The sequence below is a fragment of the Trypanosoma equiperdum genome (genome assembly GCF_001457755.1).
Source record: "Trypanosoma equiperdum strain OVI genome assembly, contig: ctg_1249, whole genome shotgun sequence".
NCBI lineage: Eukaryota > Euglenozoa > Kinetoplastea > Trypanosomatida > Trypanosomatidae > Trypanosoma > Trypanosoma equiperdum.
Window position 1 is genome coordinate 4,333 of NW_027123226.1, and position 11,920 is coordinate 16,252.

An 11,920-nucleotide genomic window follows, 5' to 3' on the forward strand; every position below is an offset into this window, starting at 1 on the left:
AAAGCAAAATTTATGCAAAAAAAAACCTAGCAAAGAGTATCACAGCTTTCAGATGAAAAGAATTCAGGCAAACAGTACCATTAATTCTTTTAATCACGGAACAGCATCAAACTCCGTATCATCGGAGAAGAGAGCGGACGCCCCTATAAGAATAAGGATTGAAAACTCACAGAGAGGAGTTGTGAAACCCCTTCCCCCTTCCCCCTACACACACACACACAGTAACAAAGGGAAGAACAGCATGCGTTAACAAAAACACACACGCATGATAGTAAACCTCAAATAGAGTAATAGGACGCGGTTGGGGTCTCTTTACCCTTCAACCATTACAGGAGAGCATTAGCGACAAACAAAAGAAAAAAACGCATTGACAAAGGAGGGCGGACAACTTTCTCCAAAGTGGCGCTCCTCACGTAAGAAAATGGGTCACCGCCTCAATAACTCGGTCACAAGCGAAGGTTTTTAACTAGGTGCCTACTTGAATTTATGATGGAATACGGGCAACGCGACGAAGGAAGAAAAACAAGGTTATATTACATGGATATTACAAGCAACCCAAGTCCATACAAATGAGAAACTGATTAGGCGAAAACAGCATACTGCGATATTTAAAGAGCCCCAACACTCACGGGACGGTTCATACAGTACAGGAACGATAAGGCTAGTTGGGCATCAACTGCTCATAGTCGTATCCCTCTTTCCCAGAAATATAGAACCAAATAACAACGAGACTGAACAAACCGGGGATTATGCAAATTGCGCTGACAACAATTAGCGCGATGCTGCGAGGGACATCCCACGTGAAGTAAAAACAGAGAATAGCAAGGGTAAGGAGAGTCAAACCAACGCCTGAAAGGGCAAAACCCAAAACAAACGAGCTCCAGCCATTCCAGTACAAGTCACCCACACGTCGTTCCGCACCCATGGGATCGTGGGGACATAACCATGCGCAAAACTTCGACGTGCCTCTGGGAAACTTTTCGTCAGGTTCAATCGGTACCTCCATAACATCCGACCCGACTGGCCGGTACCGGATACCGCTCATATTTGTCTACTACCTGAGGAAACAGAAACAAACTGCCGATGCTTGTGTAATCAGTTTGGTGTATGTTTCCTTGAAAGGGGAAAAAGAAAAGGGTAGAAAGAAAAGAAGAAGGGCAACGTGCGGGGTCGTATAAGAAACACACATACTTATCCTATCGGAGCGAATCAACGTATAGCAACGGTGCAGAAAACCGGGAATACATTTGTACTTCCTATAGAAAAAAGTGAAATGGACATGCTCCATCTTTCAAAAAATCAGCTGCCATCCACCCATCCCTCTTCATTCCAGCTAAACTTCTGTCGGCACGCTAGGAGACCGATCACCAAATAATCAGGGGGAACTTATGAACAATTTCAAATGTATTCTCATAGCTTGATAGATCAAATGCGCTACTCACTTCAGTGTGCCGTTGCTATAGGGTAAGATGTTGATGGGGAACCCTGAAAAACCTGTGGGTAGTCGCGGCGGAGAGCATCCATTATATTGTCCACTGACGCCCGAATATCGCGAGCAGAACCCGCAGCGCGCGATATCGTTAAGGAGAGTTTCCGATCGTTTGCCACCGCAATGCAAGCCGCAAGGGCGGCCACGATGTCCTGTTGTTGAGTTCGATAACCGTGGAACAAATCCGGATAACGCTGGATAAAAAATTGATCAAACGTTAGCGCTGGGTTAAACCTGCCCGCCGTTTCAAATTCTTCCTTTAAGCGCATCTGCTCCCGGTATGGAAGCAAAGCGCGGAGAAGTATATAATAAGCCACACTGTGTGGAGGAAGCTGCCACGACTGTATGTTCTTGAGAAGATATATCGGAGAGTTTGTGTCGGACAGCTGCATCATCGCCAATATAAGCAATAAAGCTGTGGAAAAGAACAAAAAACGCAACATCTGCATAGCCGCTGCAGGAGGCTGCGCCCCACACGCACCGCTGCTACAACTACCGCCACCCTGTGATGAATACTGCGGCATGGCTTCCACTATTTTTTTCGAGAATCGCTCACGCAATTGCCGCTCACGCTCCAATTCCTCGCGATCTTCCTGCTCTGCATTTGCCTTGTTCTCCTTATTGCACAGAAGAGATGTAGTGTGTAACACACATTTGGGCTCTAGCATGGCCAATCCTGTGATGGGTACCCTTCTCGGCAGCCGGTTTATTAATGTCCCAGTCATTCCTGATACAGTCATTGAGGCTCTACACTGCGTATGTACACGACCGCGCTTAAGATACGTGCGAAATGTATATTATGCGTTGTGACATCCAAGATAGGAGAGAAATTAGGGAAACATAGAATACAAAACAAGGGTTAAAGTAAGATGACCATTCTCAAATCAGGGCCAACATCAATGTTCGAAAGTTGCGCACACACAGTAACTCTGAAACGTTTAGATGACGCGGCGGGTGGAACACGACACAAATACGCACACACAAAGAGGAGGATCGAACGACCCAATGAAACGGTACGCGCACCAACAGATGAAGGGAATGAATCAGCGCTACCACGGCTAATAAAGTGCGAACATGGAGTTCATTTTGCGCACATGTATTCTTACTTTTACCCGCTTGTTATCGTACACTTCACGGTTAATGCCCAACTCCTCTGCCCCGGGTAGGTAGAGCCAGCACCAGTTGTGCCCCAATTCTTGTATGCCCGTTCGCCGGTCCTTCTCACGGAATTCTATCAGACGAGGGTCTATACGCACCTTGTATTGCTCCCACAGCTTCTGTGCAACATCCCTCTTGCGAAGTGGACAGTTAATGAGAAAGCCCTGTCCCCAAGACTGCCGCCCGAAGAGCAGGTAGCCTGTGTTCACCCGCCAATACACGTCGAGCCACTGCCGCTTCCGTGCAGCAAAATCGAGGAACTCTTCATTACGTTCGATAAAGCAGTCATACTTGTCAGTGTCGGGATTGTAGCACCACAACCCGCGACGAAGTTCCTCCGTGGGCGTTACAGCGTGGCCCGCTTCCATATACTTCCGCGCCACCTCCAGTTTGACAAGCCGCTCCTCACCTGCAAACCCTCCCTGCGGTCCTAGGATCGTCCTCGTAAATAGTACTGGCATGTACTCCAGCTGCAGCTCTGGGGCCATCTCACGAAAAAGACGAGTAAATCGCAACATGTTACCTAACACTCACCCGCCTTCTACCTCTGAATTTCTCTCTCCACTCTAACCACAACAGCAGGACGCAAAGGGTGAAAGAAACCGAGACCTATTCGGTACACCCCTCCTGCACTTGAAACAGCGAAACGAAGCAAGTGAATCTAACGCAAATTTCCGCATGTTGAGGAATTAATTGACTGGAAACTAGCTTGACAACCGACCCATACCGTGTGGAAGGAGGAACAACCTCCCACTATTATGAACACAAGCAACTGTAAGAACGCTAATGTGAAAAAAATCGTGACAATGTTCAGTGGTACACAGCTAGTTACCACCTCCTCATACAAATTATTCGAGTTTTCTTCCATTTAAAAAAAAATGCATCACAAGCACATCACAACCAAAGACCACATTGGGGCGTCACGACATAAGAACAAAAAATATTTGGGATCATTTACAGTCTGGGCGATGCTCCACCGCCAGTTCACACCCTCCAACCTACACTACCACGGCAGCGCTTCCCATGATAAGCAAAGCAGTGCCAAACAAATGCATGCAAATGCAAACGAACAGCTGCCAGTGCCCACACCCATAGACCAACTCGATATCCCTTTGACATCCACCATCATAAACAACCTTATGACCCCAAGGACCCGTCATCTCAACCACTATCCCGTTGACGCCTCTCTTCCTTAAAATCACACACGCTGGCTTCCGTTGTAATCATCAACCCTGCTACTGAGGCGGCATCCACTACGCAAGAGTTCACCACCTTCACGGGGTCGACAATACCCACTTCAAACATATCCACGTAGCGGTCATTCTGCGCATCATAGCCCATGCAGCAGTCCTCATACTCAGCAACAGTTTCAACAGTAACAGCACCCTCCTCACCTGCATTCTCACTGATGCGTTTCATTGGAAGACGCGCCGCGTTGCGCACGATTAATATCCCAGTCCTCCGATCCTGCTCCATGTCCTCATCCTCTCTCATGAGTACATCTAACTGCTTTGACGCGTGAAGGAGGGCAGCGCCGCCGCCAGCAACAATTCCCTCCGCAAGGGCATTCCGCGCTGCGTTAACGGCATCAATCACACGGTCTTTCGACTCATTGATCTCCACGGTGGATCGGCCACCTACGCGGATTACGGCAAACGTGCGGTTTAGTTTGGAAATCCTCTCCCGTAACTTCTCCTTCACATCCTCGGTTAAGGCCCGTTCCAGCCGTCCCTGCAACAACCGCACCCGCGGTGCCGCGTCAGCCACTCCAGCAACGACGGTGCTATCCATTGTTTGTTCCCATCGTTCCGCGCGTCCTAGCAAACAGGTGACATCATCCACAACTCCAAGGGAGCCAACCTTCTCCACTCTGCATTGACAACATGTGGCGAGATCGTGGAGCTCCTCCTCTGAAAGTTCAGGGGCGCAAACAATTCCACACAACACCACATTGTTAACGTGATTGTGTATAACGGTTTGCAGCACTGCTTCAGAAAACTGCGGGGCGACAAGTACAAGAGGTTTACCAGAATTCTTCGCGGCCCCGAGCAAGCGCAGTACATCATGAACGCTTTCAAGTTTTTCTGCAGTGATGAAAATGAAGGGGCTCTCGAGACTACTCTTAAGTTCAGTGGTGTTTGTCACCAACGCGCTGGAAACAAACCCCTGCTCCACGCTCCAACCATCGTAACGCATCCACTCAGTTGCACTGCCATTTCCACTCAACACGGCAATGTAACCATTTACCCCTACCGACTGCACGACTCTGGCAATCAAAGCTCCCAGAGAACGTTCACCATTAGCGCTGATTGTCGCCACGTTCTCAAGCATCTGCAAATCCTTTACTGGGCGCTTCTGTTCACTTAAGCTCTTGAGGAGGACATCGACAGCAATATCTATGCCACGTTTCAGATCCATTGGGTTGGCACCCGTCGCAACACATTTGTAACCCTCTGCAAAAATGCTCCATGCAAGTATTGTTGCGGTTGTGGTACCATCCCCCGCAATATCATTCGTCTTTCCCGCCACTTGTCGAATAAGTCGGGCGCCCACATCCTCGAATTGATCATTGAACTCAATGGATTGGGCAACCGTTACACCGTCTTTGGTTATCTTCGGCTCGCCTGAGGGCTGCCGAATAATGACATTTCGTCCCTTCGGGCCCAACGTTACGCCAACGGCAGTAGCGATACGCTCAATACCATTTAGCATGCGTTCTCTTGCCTCACCACCGAAATGAATTGCCTTGCCAGCAGCCGAAGCAAGACGGCGTGTTGAATAAAGCATGATGTTCGTCCGTTATTTCTTTTACTTGTTTATTTTTAAACTACAGGCACTGCTCCTCCGATCCCGATGGTCCAACCCCCTCGTTTATACACGCGGACGTTTTTAATGTCGATACGGAAAGTGTTTAATGTTGTTGTTGTTGTTGTTGTTTTTTTTACCCACCCCTTTCTCGTCACACTCCTGCCTTCGCTAACGTAACTCTAAAAGGAAAAACAAATAAACGGAAATAGCACTTACGCGCAACCACGTGGTTAATAGACAGTGTTAAAGGCGGAACAAAAATTATTATCGGCCGTATACATCATTCCATGAACAGCTGTTAAAAGGAAACTAACACAACAAGAGCAAGTAATACCAACGTCACTCTCTTTTCTTCGCCCTAATCACTTACTTGCACTCACTCATCACCGCTTTTATTTCAAATGGGTTGGGTGGGCAAATTTGTTCCGCCGCACCATCAAAGTACCGACATTCAAGTGTGAGAAATGCGTTGCAACATGGCTCGCTGTCTAGAAAGATCCATCTGCAGTCGTGAAGTTGCGCTATTCAATTCCGATGGATCCACATGCGGTTCTATACGTTTTGCCGGGGGCTCACGGACCACCACCTCGGCGCTTTGCCTCGCCACTTCCTTCCGCAGACGCTCATTAGTCGCGCTAGACTCCATGGCGTACCGTTGAAGATCCTCAAATCGTCGCAGGAGTTCAACCTTTTCTTCTTCAAAAGATTTACGCTCTTGCCGAAGTGCCTCGCGCTCTGCAGCGATTTCGTCACACAACCGCTTTTGTTCGCGGCGCATTTCACCAATGGCAACACGATCCTCCTCCATCGCATCCACTTTTGCTGCGTATGCTTCCTCTTGAGCGCGTAAGGATTTGAGTAATTCCGCTTCATCATTGTTCCGCCGTTCTCGAAGCATTGCGGCTTCGGTCCGCTCACGAGAAATTGCCATTCGTTCTTCCTGTAACTCAGCCATGGCATGCAGTTTTTTTGCCATGAACTCCTCATACTGTTGTTCAAAGAGTTTTCGCTCCTGCGATACCTCGTGGAGCATTAACCTCCTGTCCTTCTCAAGCTGCTCTCGCAACGTTTCATAGTGTGCTTGAGACTCCTGGCAACGGCGGCGCTCCTCTGCAGCTTCTCTTGTGAAGTTGGACAACCCAATGTCAAACTTTGCATACAACGAGGCAATACGAGCCCGCTCCTTCTCCATTTCCCCTTTCGTATATTTGATCTCTTCAAGCACAGAGTCCACTAGTGCCTTCTGCTCATTAATGAGTCGTTCTTTTTGTCGGAGTACCTCAAGTCGCTCATCGGTGACAGCCTCATTCATCTGCGTTGCTTTCTCCATATCCTTGTGCAGCACTTCAACTATCTTTTGCAACTCGGCGGCGTTCTTTGTATGTGCTTCAAAAGATTCTACGTGCTGCATATGCAATCTATCACTGTGTGCTGACGATTCAGCATACCGCTTCTCCATCGCCGCAAGCTCCGTACGATGCATCTCTTCGGAGTGCGCACGAGCAAGCTCCAACTGACGCCGCGCTTCCTCCAACTGGTTTTCATATCTCCGTTTCATGTCGTCAAGTTGTGTTTGCAAAAACTTCTGATCCCGTTCGCGAATGCCTGCATCTTCGCGATCACGTCGCTGACTTTCCATGCGGGTTATCTCGTCGCGTAACTCCCTCTCGTTCTTGGCTCGCTCCTCACGATCCTCCAGATCACGTTTTCGACGAGCTTCACGCTCCTCATCATCCTTCGCGATCTTCGCATCAATTAACGTCCGAAATCGTTCCTCACGGTCCTCCATTGCAGCCCAAAAACGCTCCTCGCGTTCCTTTACTTCTTTCTGTAGCCATTCCCGTCGTTCCAATTCCTCACGACGGTCCCGCACCTCACGCTCCTTGCGATATCGTTCATCTTTTAAGAGCCGTTCCCTCTCTGCTGCAACAACAGACAAGTTGAGCTCGTGGAACACTTCACGAACATCCTGCGCGAGGCGTTGAAAAAGAGTTCGTGCTGCTTCCTCCTGCTCCAGCCGCCGAAGGTGTACTGCACGTTCCCTTTCACGCTGTCGGCGGCGCTGGCTCTCAATATTCGCGACTGGCTGCTCCTCTTGCGGCAGGCCCGTTTTCGCTTCCATCCCGGTTGCACCGGTAGGAAATCCAATTGCAGGTGCGCCCCCTACGGTGTTCCTCATAGCCCGCGCTTCTATCTCCATTTCTCTTTGTTTCTCTTCTTGCAACCGCTTGAACTCCTCCATTTGCGCCCGCAGTTCCTCCTGTTGCCGTTGCAGGGCCTTTTCCCTCCGCTCTTGCTCCTCTTGCATCTGCCGCATCTGTTGTTCGTATTGTTCCTTTGCAGCCTTAGCCGCCTCCTCCGAGAAGAGTTCCTTGCGTGCAGGTTGCCTTCCTGAGCTTGGTGGATCGCTTCCTCCACTACTGGATGCCGAAGGCGGCGCAACGGGTATTTCATCGTCAAAATCCTCTGAGTACTTATCAAATGAATCATCATCATACGTGTAGTCGTAATCATCGGAGGTTTTAGCTTTTCCTCCACTTTCGGTTCCACTAGCAGCGCTCACCGATGCGGTGCTGATTGTTTCCTTTGTGTCCTTCCCTCCCTTCTTATTTGTGCTTTTCTCCTCTTTGGATTTTGATTTCTTTTCCTTTTTATCTTTTTTCTTCTTTTTCTTCTTGCTCTTTTCCTTCTTTTTTTCCTCCTTCTTTTTGCTCTCCACTTCCTCTCCATCAAAGTCAGACTGGACGTAGGCATCCTCACCCTCATAGAACTCGTCTAACACGTCAAACGAAAACTGTTTGGTCGGTTGTCTCTGAAGACTCGGCGCCCCTTTTAGTGACGACATACTGTTGATAATAACAAAAGTGAAGATGTAAAATAAAAAAACCGTTCTGTATATTTTGTCCACACGGTTTTAGCGTACGTCACTGGCTAAGTCTATATTTATAATTTGTCTGTTTATGAGTAATTCTATGGGTCTCAGCGCCGTTCCGGCAACCGCAGTCCTCACGTCTTAGCGCCCGTTGTTTCCACGGTGAATAGAGGCCCTTTTCCCCTTTTGCGTGGACGGTATTTGCGGCCCCGGCTTGGGAGCAGACGCATACGACGACGAGATGATAAAAGAAAGAGTAAATAAAATACAAAAGACGAAGCAGTGAACCAAGGGAGAGGCGAAGGCGGTGACAAACGCGGCAAATGAAACTTACACATGGCCAAAAGAAGCGGCGATATTGGTAATCACAATACCACCCAAGTATACCGGGAGCGTATTCTGCTTTCCCTTTCCCACAGCGATCATCACAATTTCCCTTTTTATTGTGGGGTGCAAAACTCAACGGGAAACAAGAGATGTAAAAAGAAAATAAAACATCCCCTAAGGCGGGAACAGAGTTGGACACCATGCGCTCGCCCCCGCCCCACCAAGTAAAAGCCAATACAAACACATAAGCAAGCACACAAACATATGAATATATAAACATATAAATATGTACAAGCGAAATAAGAACAAGGGGAGGCAAGTTCACAAGAGTATCACAACCAAAAAGGTGCGTAGATCAGCACCAAACGCTCCAACAACAACAACAAAAGCAACAACAATATGTTAACCGGTTCAAGTCCCAACGAGAGCAACACCACCAAGGAGGGTCATTTAGCGCTACGATTTCCACATAGAAGAGACCCAACCTGTCAAATTTTCCTTCCAAGACGGGCCACCAGCACCGCTAAATTTGTAGCGTTCACGCAATTTGTTTGCATCCTCACGACTCCCCGACTTTAACCACGCGATTGGTTGAAATCCAAACCGCATCACCCAAGTCGATGCGATGTCTAGAAACTCGACGACGTCGCACGAGGGATATGATTGCAAGAATGGAAGAATAGTGCCTAAATGGTCCAACGCCAGTATATCATCCCGCTTATACACCAACATGGCAGCGGCAATGTAAATAACTACGCCACATATATCTTCCCCAAAAGAAAAAATAAAATCCCATATCCTAAACACATCGGGAACATTAAACTCCTGAGTGAACAGCAGGGTTAACCAACGAAATGCATAAAACTCGGAGCGTATTTCGTTGGTCTCCAGGTGATCCCAAAGTTCTGGGTCTACAAACTGGACGATGCGCTCAAAATTTCTAATGGTACTCATAACTCCCGTGTTCTTGTCAAAGTCAAGAGTACGACAGAAATCATCCCCTAGGTGCGAGAGCATTCTCTGGAAGAAAAAGAACACGTCCGCCTCCACAGTTTCGTCAACGGCAGAAGGTTCGCCACACGTGAAGGCAAAGAGCAAGTGGCCCACGAGCTCATTCATGCCTTGTACGTAGCCAAACCCTTTATTAACCCCAGCGAAGGTGTGAAGGATGCGACGCAGACATTGCTGCATTGGGGAAAAGGTTGTGGGGATGCCCTCTATCACCGTGAAGTCACGCTCCAAATTGAAAAAATGCATAGTGGGCATTGTGCGCGGGATGTCAATATCAATTTCACGGTTACTATTCTCACAGATAACGACGTTATTATTTTCGTCTAGCGTGCATATAAGACGCACAAGCTCCTTATACTCACTCGCCTTCTTACTCTCAATCGCTTCCCACCCAGTTACATCATGTGGAAAAAGTCCAATCATCAACTTCCAGTAAGTTCGACGGATCCTGTCATGAACACCACGTCGGCACATGAGAGTGGCATTTGAAATGTCAACAACAGGACCTGCTACAACGGCAGCACATGCGGCTTCGGTTGATTCCACGGAGCGCAGCATCGATCTGTTTCCTTTCGCGTCACTCTCATCGTCACCGCTAACCAGAGACGGAGGCGGGAAGCCAGACATGTTCCCCTCCCTCACCCCCTCCTCTTATCTCCCTTCTTTTCTTTTTCCCTTGCACAAAGTGCCGAAACCTCCTTTCCTCTGTTAAACAGGGAGGGAAAAGGATTTTTAAAAAGATACTAATACTGATATATACCCTTACTTGCGACAAGCCAGTGAAGAAAAAGACATCAAATACTTGCACATGGAATATTACATGCAGATATTTAAAAACACATGTTTGAATGGAGCAGCACATCACTGATGTAGAACTTCATATTCCACACAAAACGTTTTAGCCCACTTCACAAACTGTATCCTGAAACTGAAATACGTACAGCGAGGGGACGGACCGCATAAAACCCTTACTAATCATATGCATAACACTACTAGTAACTGCTAAAACAATGTTCATGGGAATAATACACACTGCTATGAAAACGTACCAGTTCCCTCGTGCCACTCCATCAACTTCACTGGAAGATGCCCCAATACAAATAAAACGAGAAACACTTTTCCCTCAATCTTCACATTCACCTACAAATAAACATAAGCACTCATTCCCATATCCCCGCCAAGTCCAATCCCTACTCTATCACTTATGCACGGGAATGCTATAACCCACGCACAGATGATGGCAATGAGGCACTGAGTTGCGAAACCGGACGAATGAGATTAGATGTCCGCCTCGACTAAACAAAGGGGAATTGAAAGGAAATAAGTTTCTACGCGTCTTTTGTGAGTGTATGTGCATGCGTGTGTGTTTACCGCACATGCAAGGCGATAAACGTTACGCGGAGACCTCAACGTTACACGTTTACGGCAATGGGTTCATCATGTCGAAAAGGGAAAGTAGAGCCCTTGTGGGAGTCAGTTGCGTGTCAATGATTGGATACACAAGTGCCATCCGCCCGTCTGGAAGCGCAACATACGCGCGACGCTCAATGCGGTCACATGTGTTTTCCTCCTCATCTGCAAGTGAACCACGATAGTACGATTGTTTGGCGAGAATAGCAGCAGCCGCTACGCCAAACATAAGCTTGGGAGTGTGATATGCCGTGCGGTGAAGTGTGCTCGCAAATGTCGCAGGCGTAAAGTACGACCAAAGGGGGCGCTTAACCACAGGTGGCATTTGTCCTCTTTATACGGATCGTAATGGTAACAAGTTATTTTCCCCTTTTTTTTCTTTTGATTCTTTCTTTTTTCCCCCTGATAACTTCCTTTTTGTTTTCTCCTTCTTCCGCTTCCCCGAACCATCAAACAATAAAACCGAAAGGAAAAACGGCGCATTTACGATTAAAACAAAAAGTGACGATTGGATGCAACAACTCCAACTACACACAAATACGCAACAAATGTGGGAAAAGCTTTTGCCGACATTGAGGTGCAAAATCCACGCCCACACAATAATACACACATGCAAGGAAGATTTAAAGGGAACTAAGAAATATTAGAAACTTTTTCTTGTCTTCCGCATACACGCACACGCATAGGGCAGAAACATATCACCAACAAAAGAAAAAAACTCATAGTAGGAAAAGTTATTTTCCCCCTACATTAGAAACAGAGCACTTTCCCTAACAATCCACCAATACAGATTTTGACAGGGCGTCAACAAGTTATGAGGCAACCACATAGTGCAAAAAAAAAAA

General features: G+C 47.6%; 7 protein-coding genes across 7 annotated transcripts; all 7 read right to left on the reverse strand.

The window, feature by feature from the left end:
* Positions 1 to 661: 661 nt before the first annotated feature.
* Positions 662 to 1,045, reverse strand: TEOVI_000559100 (Eukaryotic protein of unknown function (DUF872), putative; the record flags this gene model as incomplete). Its single annotated transcript, XM_067220813.1, has 1 exon — positions 662 to 1,045. One exon carries the CDS (start codon positions 1,043 to 1,045, stop codon positions 662 to 664), a length of 384 nt encoding a protein of 127 aa, XP_067076914.1.
* A 398-nt stretch (positions 1,046 to 1,443) lies between these two features.
* Positions 1,444 to 2,229, reverse strand: TEOVI_000559200 (uncharacterized protein; the record flags this gene model as incomplete). The annotated part of the gene is made up of 1 exon (XM_067220814.1): positions 1,444 to 2,229. The coding sequence occupies one exon, from the start codon at positions 2,227 to 2,229 to the stop codon at positions 1,444 to 1,446; it is 786 nt and encodes a 261-aa protein (XP_067076915.1).
* A 318-nt stretch (positions 2,230 to 2,547) lies between these two features.
* Positions 2,548 to 3,165, reverse strand: TEOVI_000559300 (uncharacterized protein; the record flags this gene model as incomplete). Its single annotated transcript, XM_067220815.1, has 1 exon — positions 2,548 to 3,165. One exon carries the CDS (start codon positions 3,163 to 3,165, stop codon positions 2,548 to 2,550), a length of 618 nt encoding a protein of 205 aa, XP_067076916.1.
* Positions 3,166 to 3,808: 643 nt separating this feature from the next.
* Positions 3,809 to 5,434, reverse strand: TEOVI_000559400 (chaperonin HSP60, mitochondrial precursor, putative; the record flags this gene model as incomplete). Its single annotated transcript, XM_067220816.1, has 1 exon — positions 3,809 to 5,434. One exon carries the CDS (start codon positions 5,432 to 5,434, stop codon positions 3,809 to 3,811), a length of 1,626 nt encoding a protein of 541 aa, XP_067076917.1.
* A 472-nt stretch (positions 5,435 to 5,906) lies between these two features.
* On the reverse strand, positions 5,907 to 8,300 carry TEOVI_000559500 (uncharacterized protein; the record flags this gene model as incomplete). Its single annotated transcript, XM_067220817.1, has 1 exon — positions 5,907 to 8,300. One exon carries the CDS (start codon positions 8,298 to 8,300, stop codon positions 5,907 to 5,909), a length of 2,394 nt encoding a protein of 797 aa, XP_067076918.1.
* An 810-nt stretch (positions 8,301 to 9,110) lies between these two features.
* Positions 9,111 to 10,292, reverse strand: TEOVI_000559600 (GTPase activating protein, putative; the record flags this gene model as incomplete). Its single annotated transcript, XM_067220818.1, has 1 exon — positions 9,111 to 10,292. One exon carries the CDS (start codon positions 10,290 to 10,292, stop codon positions 9,111 to 9,113), a length of 1,182 nt encoding a protein of 393 aa, XP_067076919.1.
* Positions 10,293 to 11,085: 793 nt separating this feature from the next.
* On the reverse strand, positions 11,086 to 11,400 carry TEOVI_000559700 (uncharacterized protein; the record flags this gene model as incomplete). The annotated part of the gene is made up of 1 exon (XM_067220819.1): positions 11,086 to 11,400. The coding sequence occupies one exon, from the start codon at positions 11,398 to 11,400 to the stop codon at positions 11,086 to 11,088; it is 315 nt and encodes a 104-aa protein (XP_067076920.1).
* Positions 11,401 to 11,920: the final 520 nt, after the last annotated feature.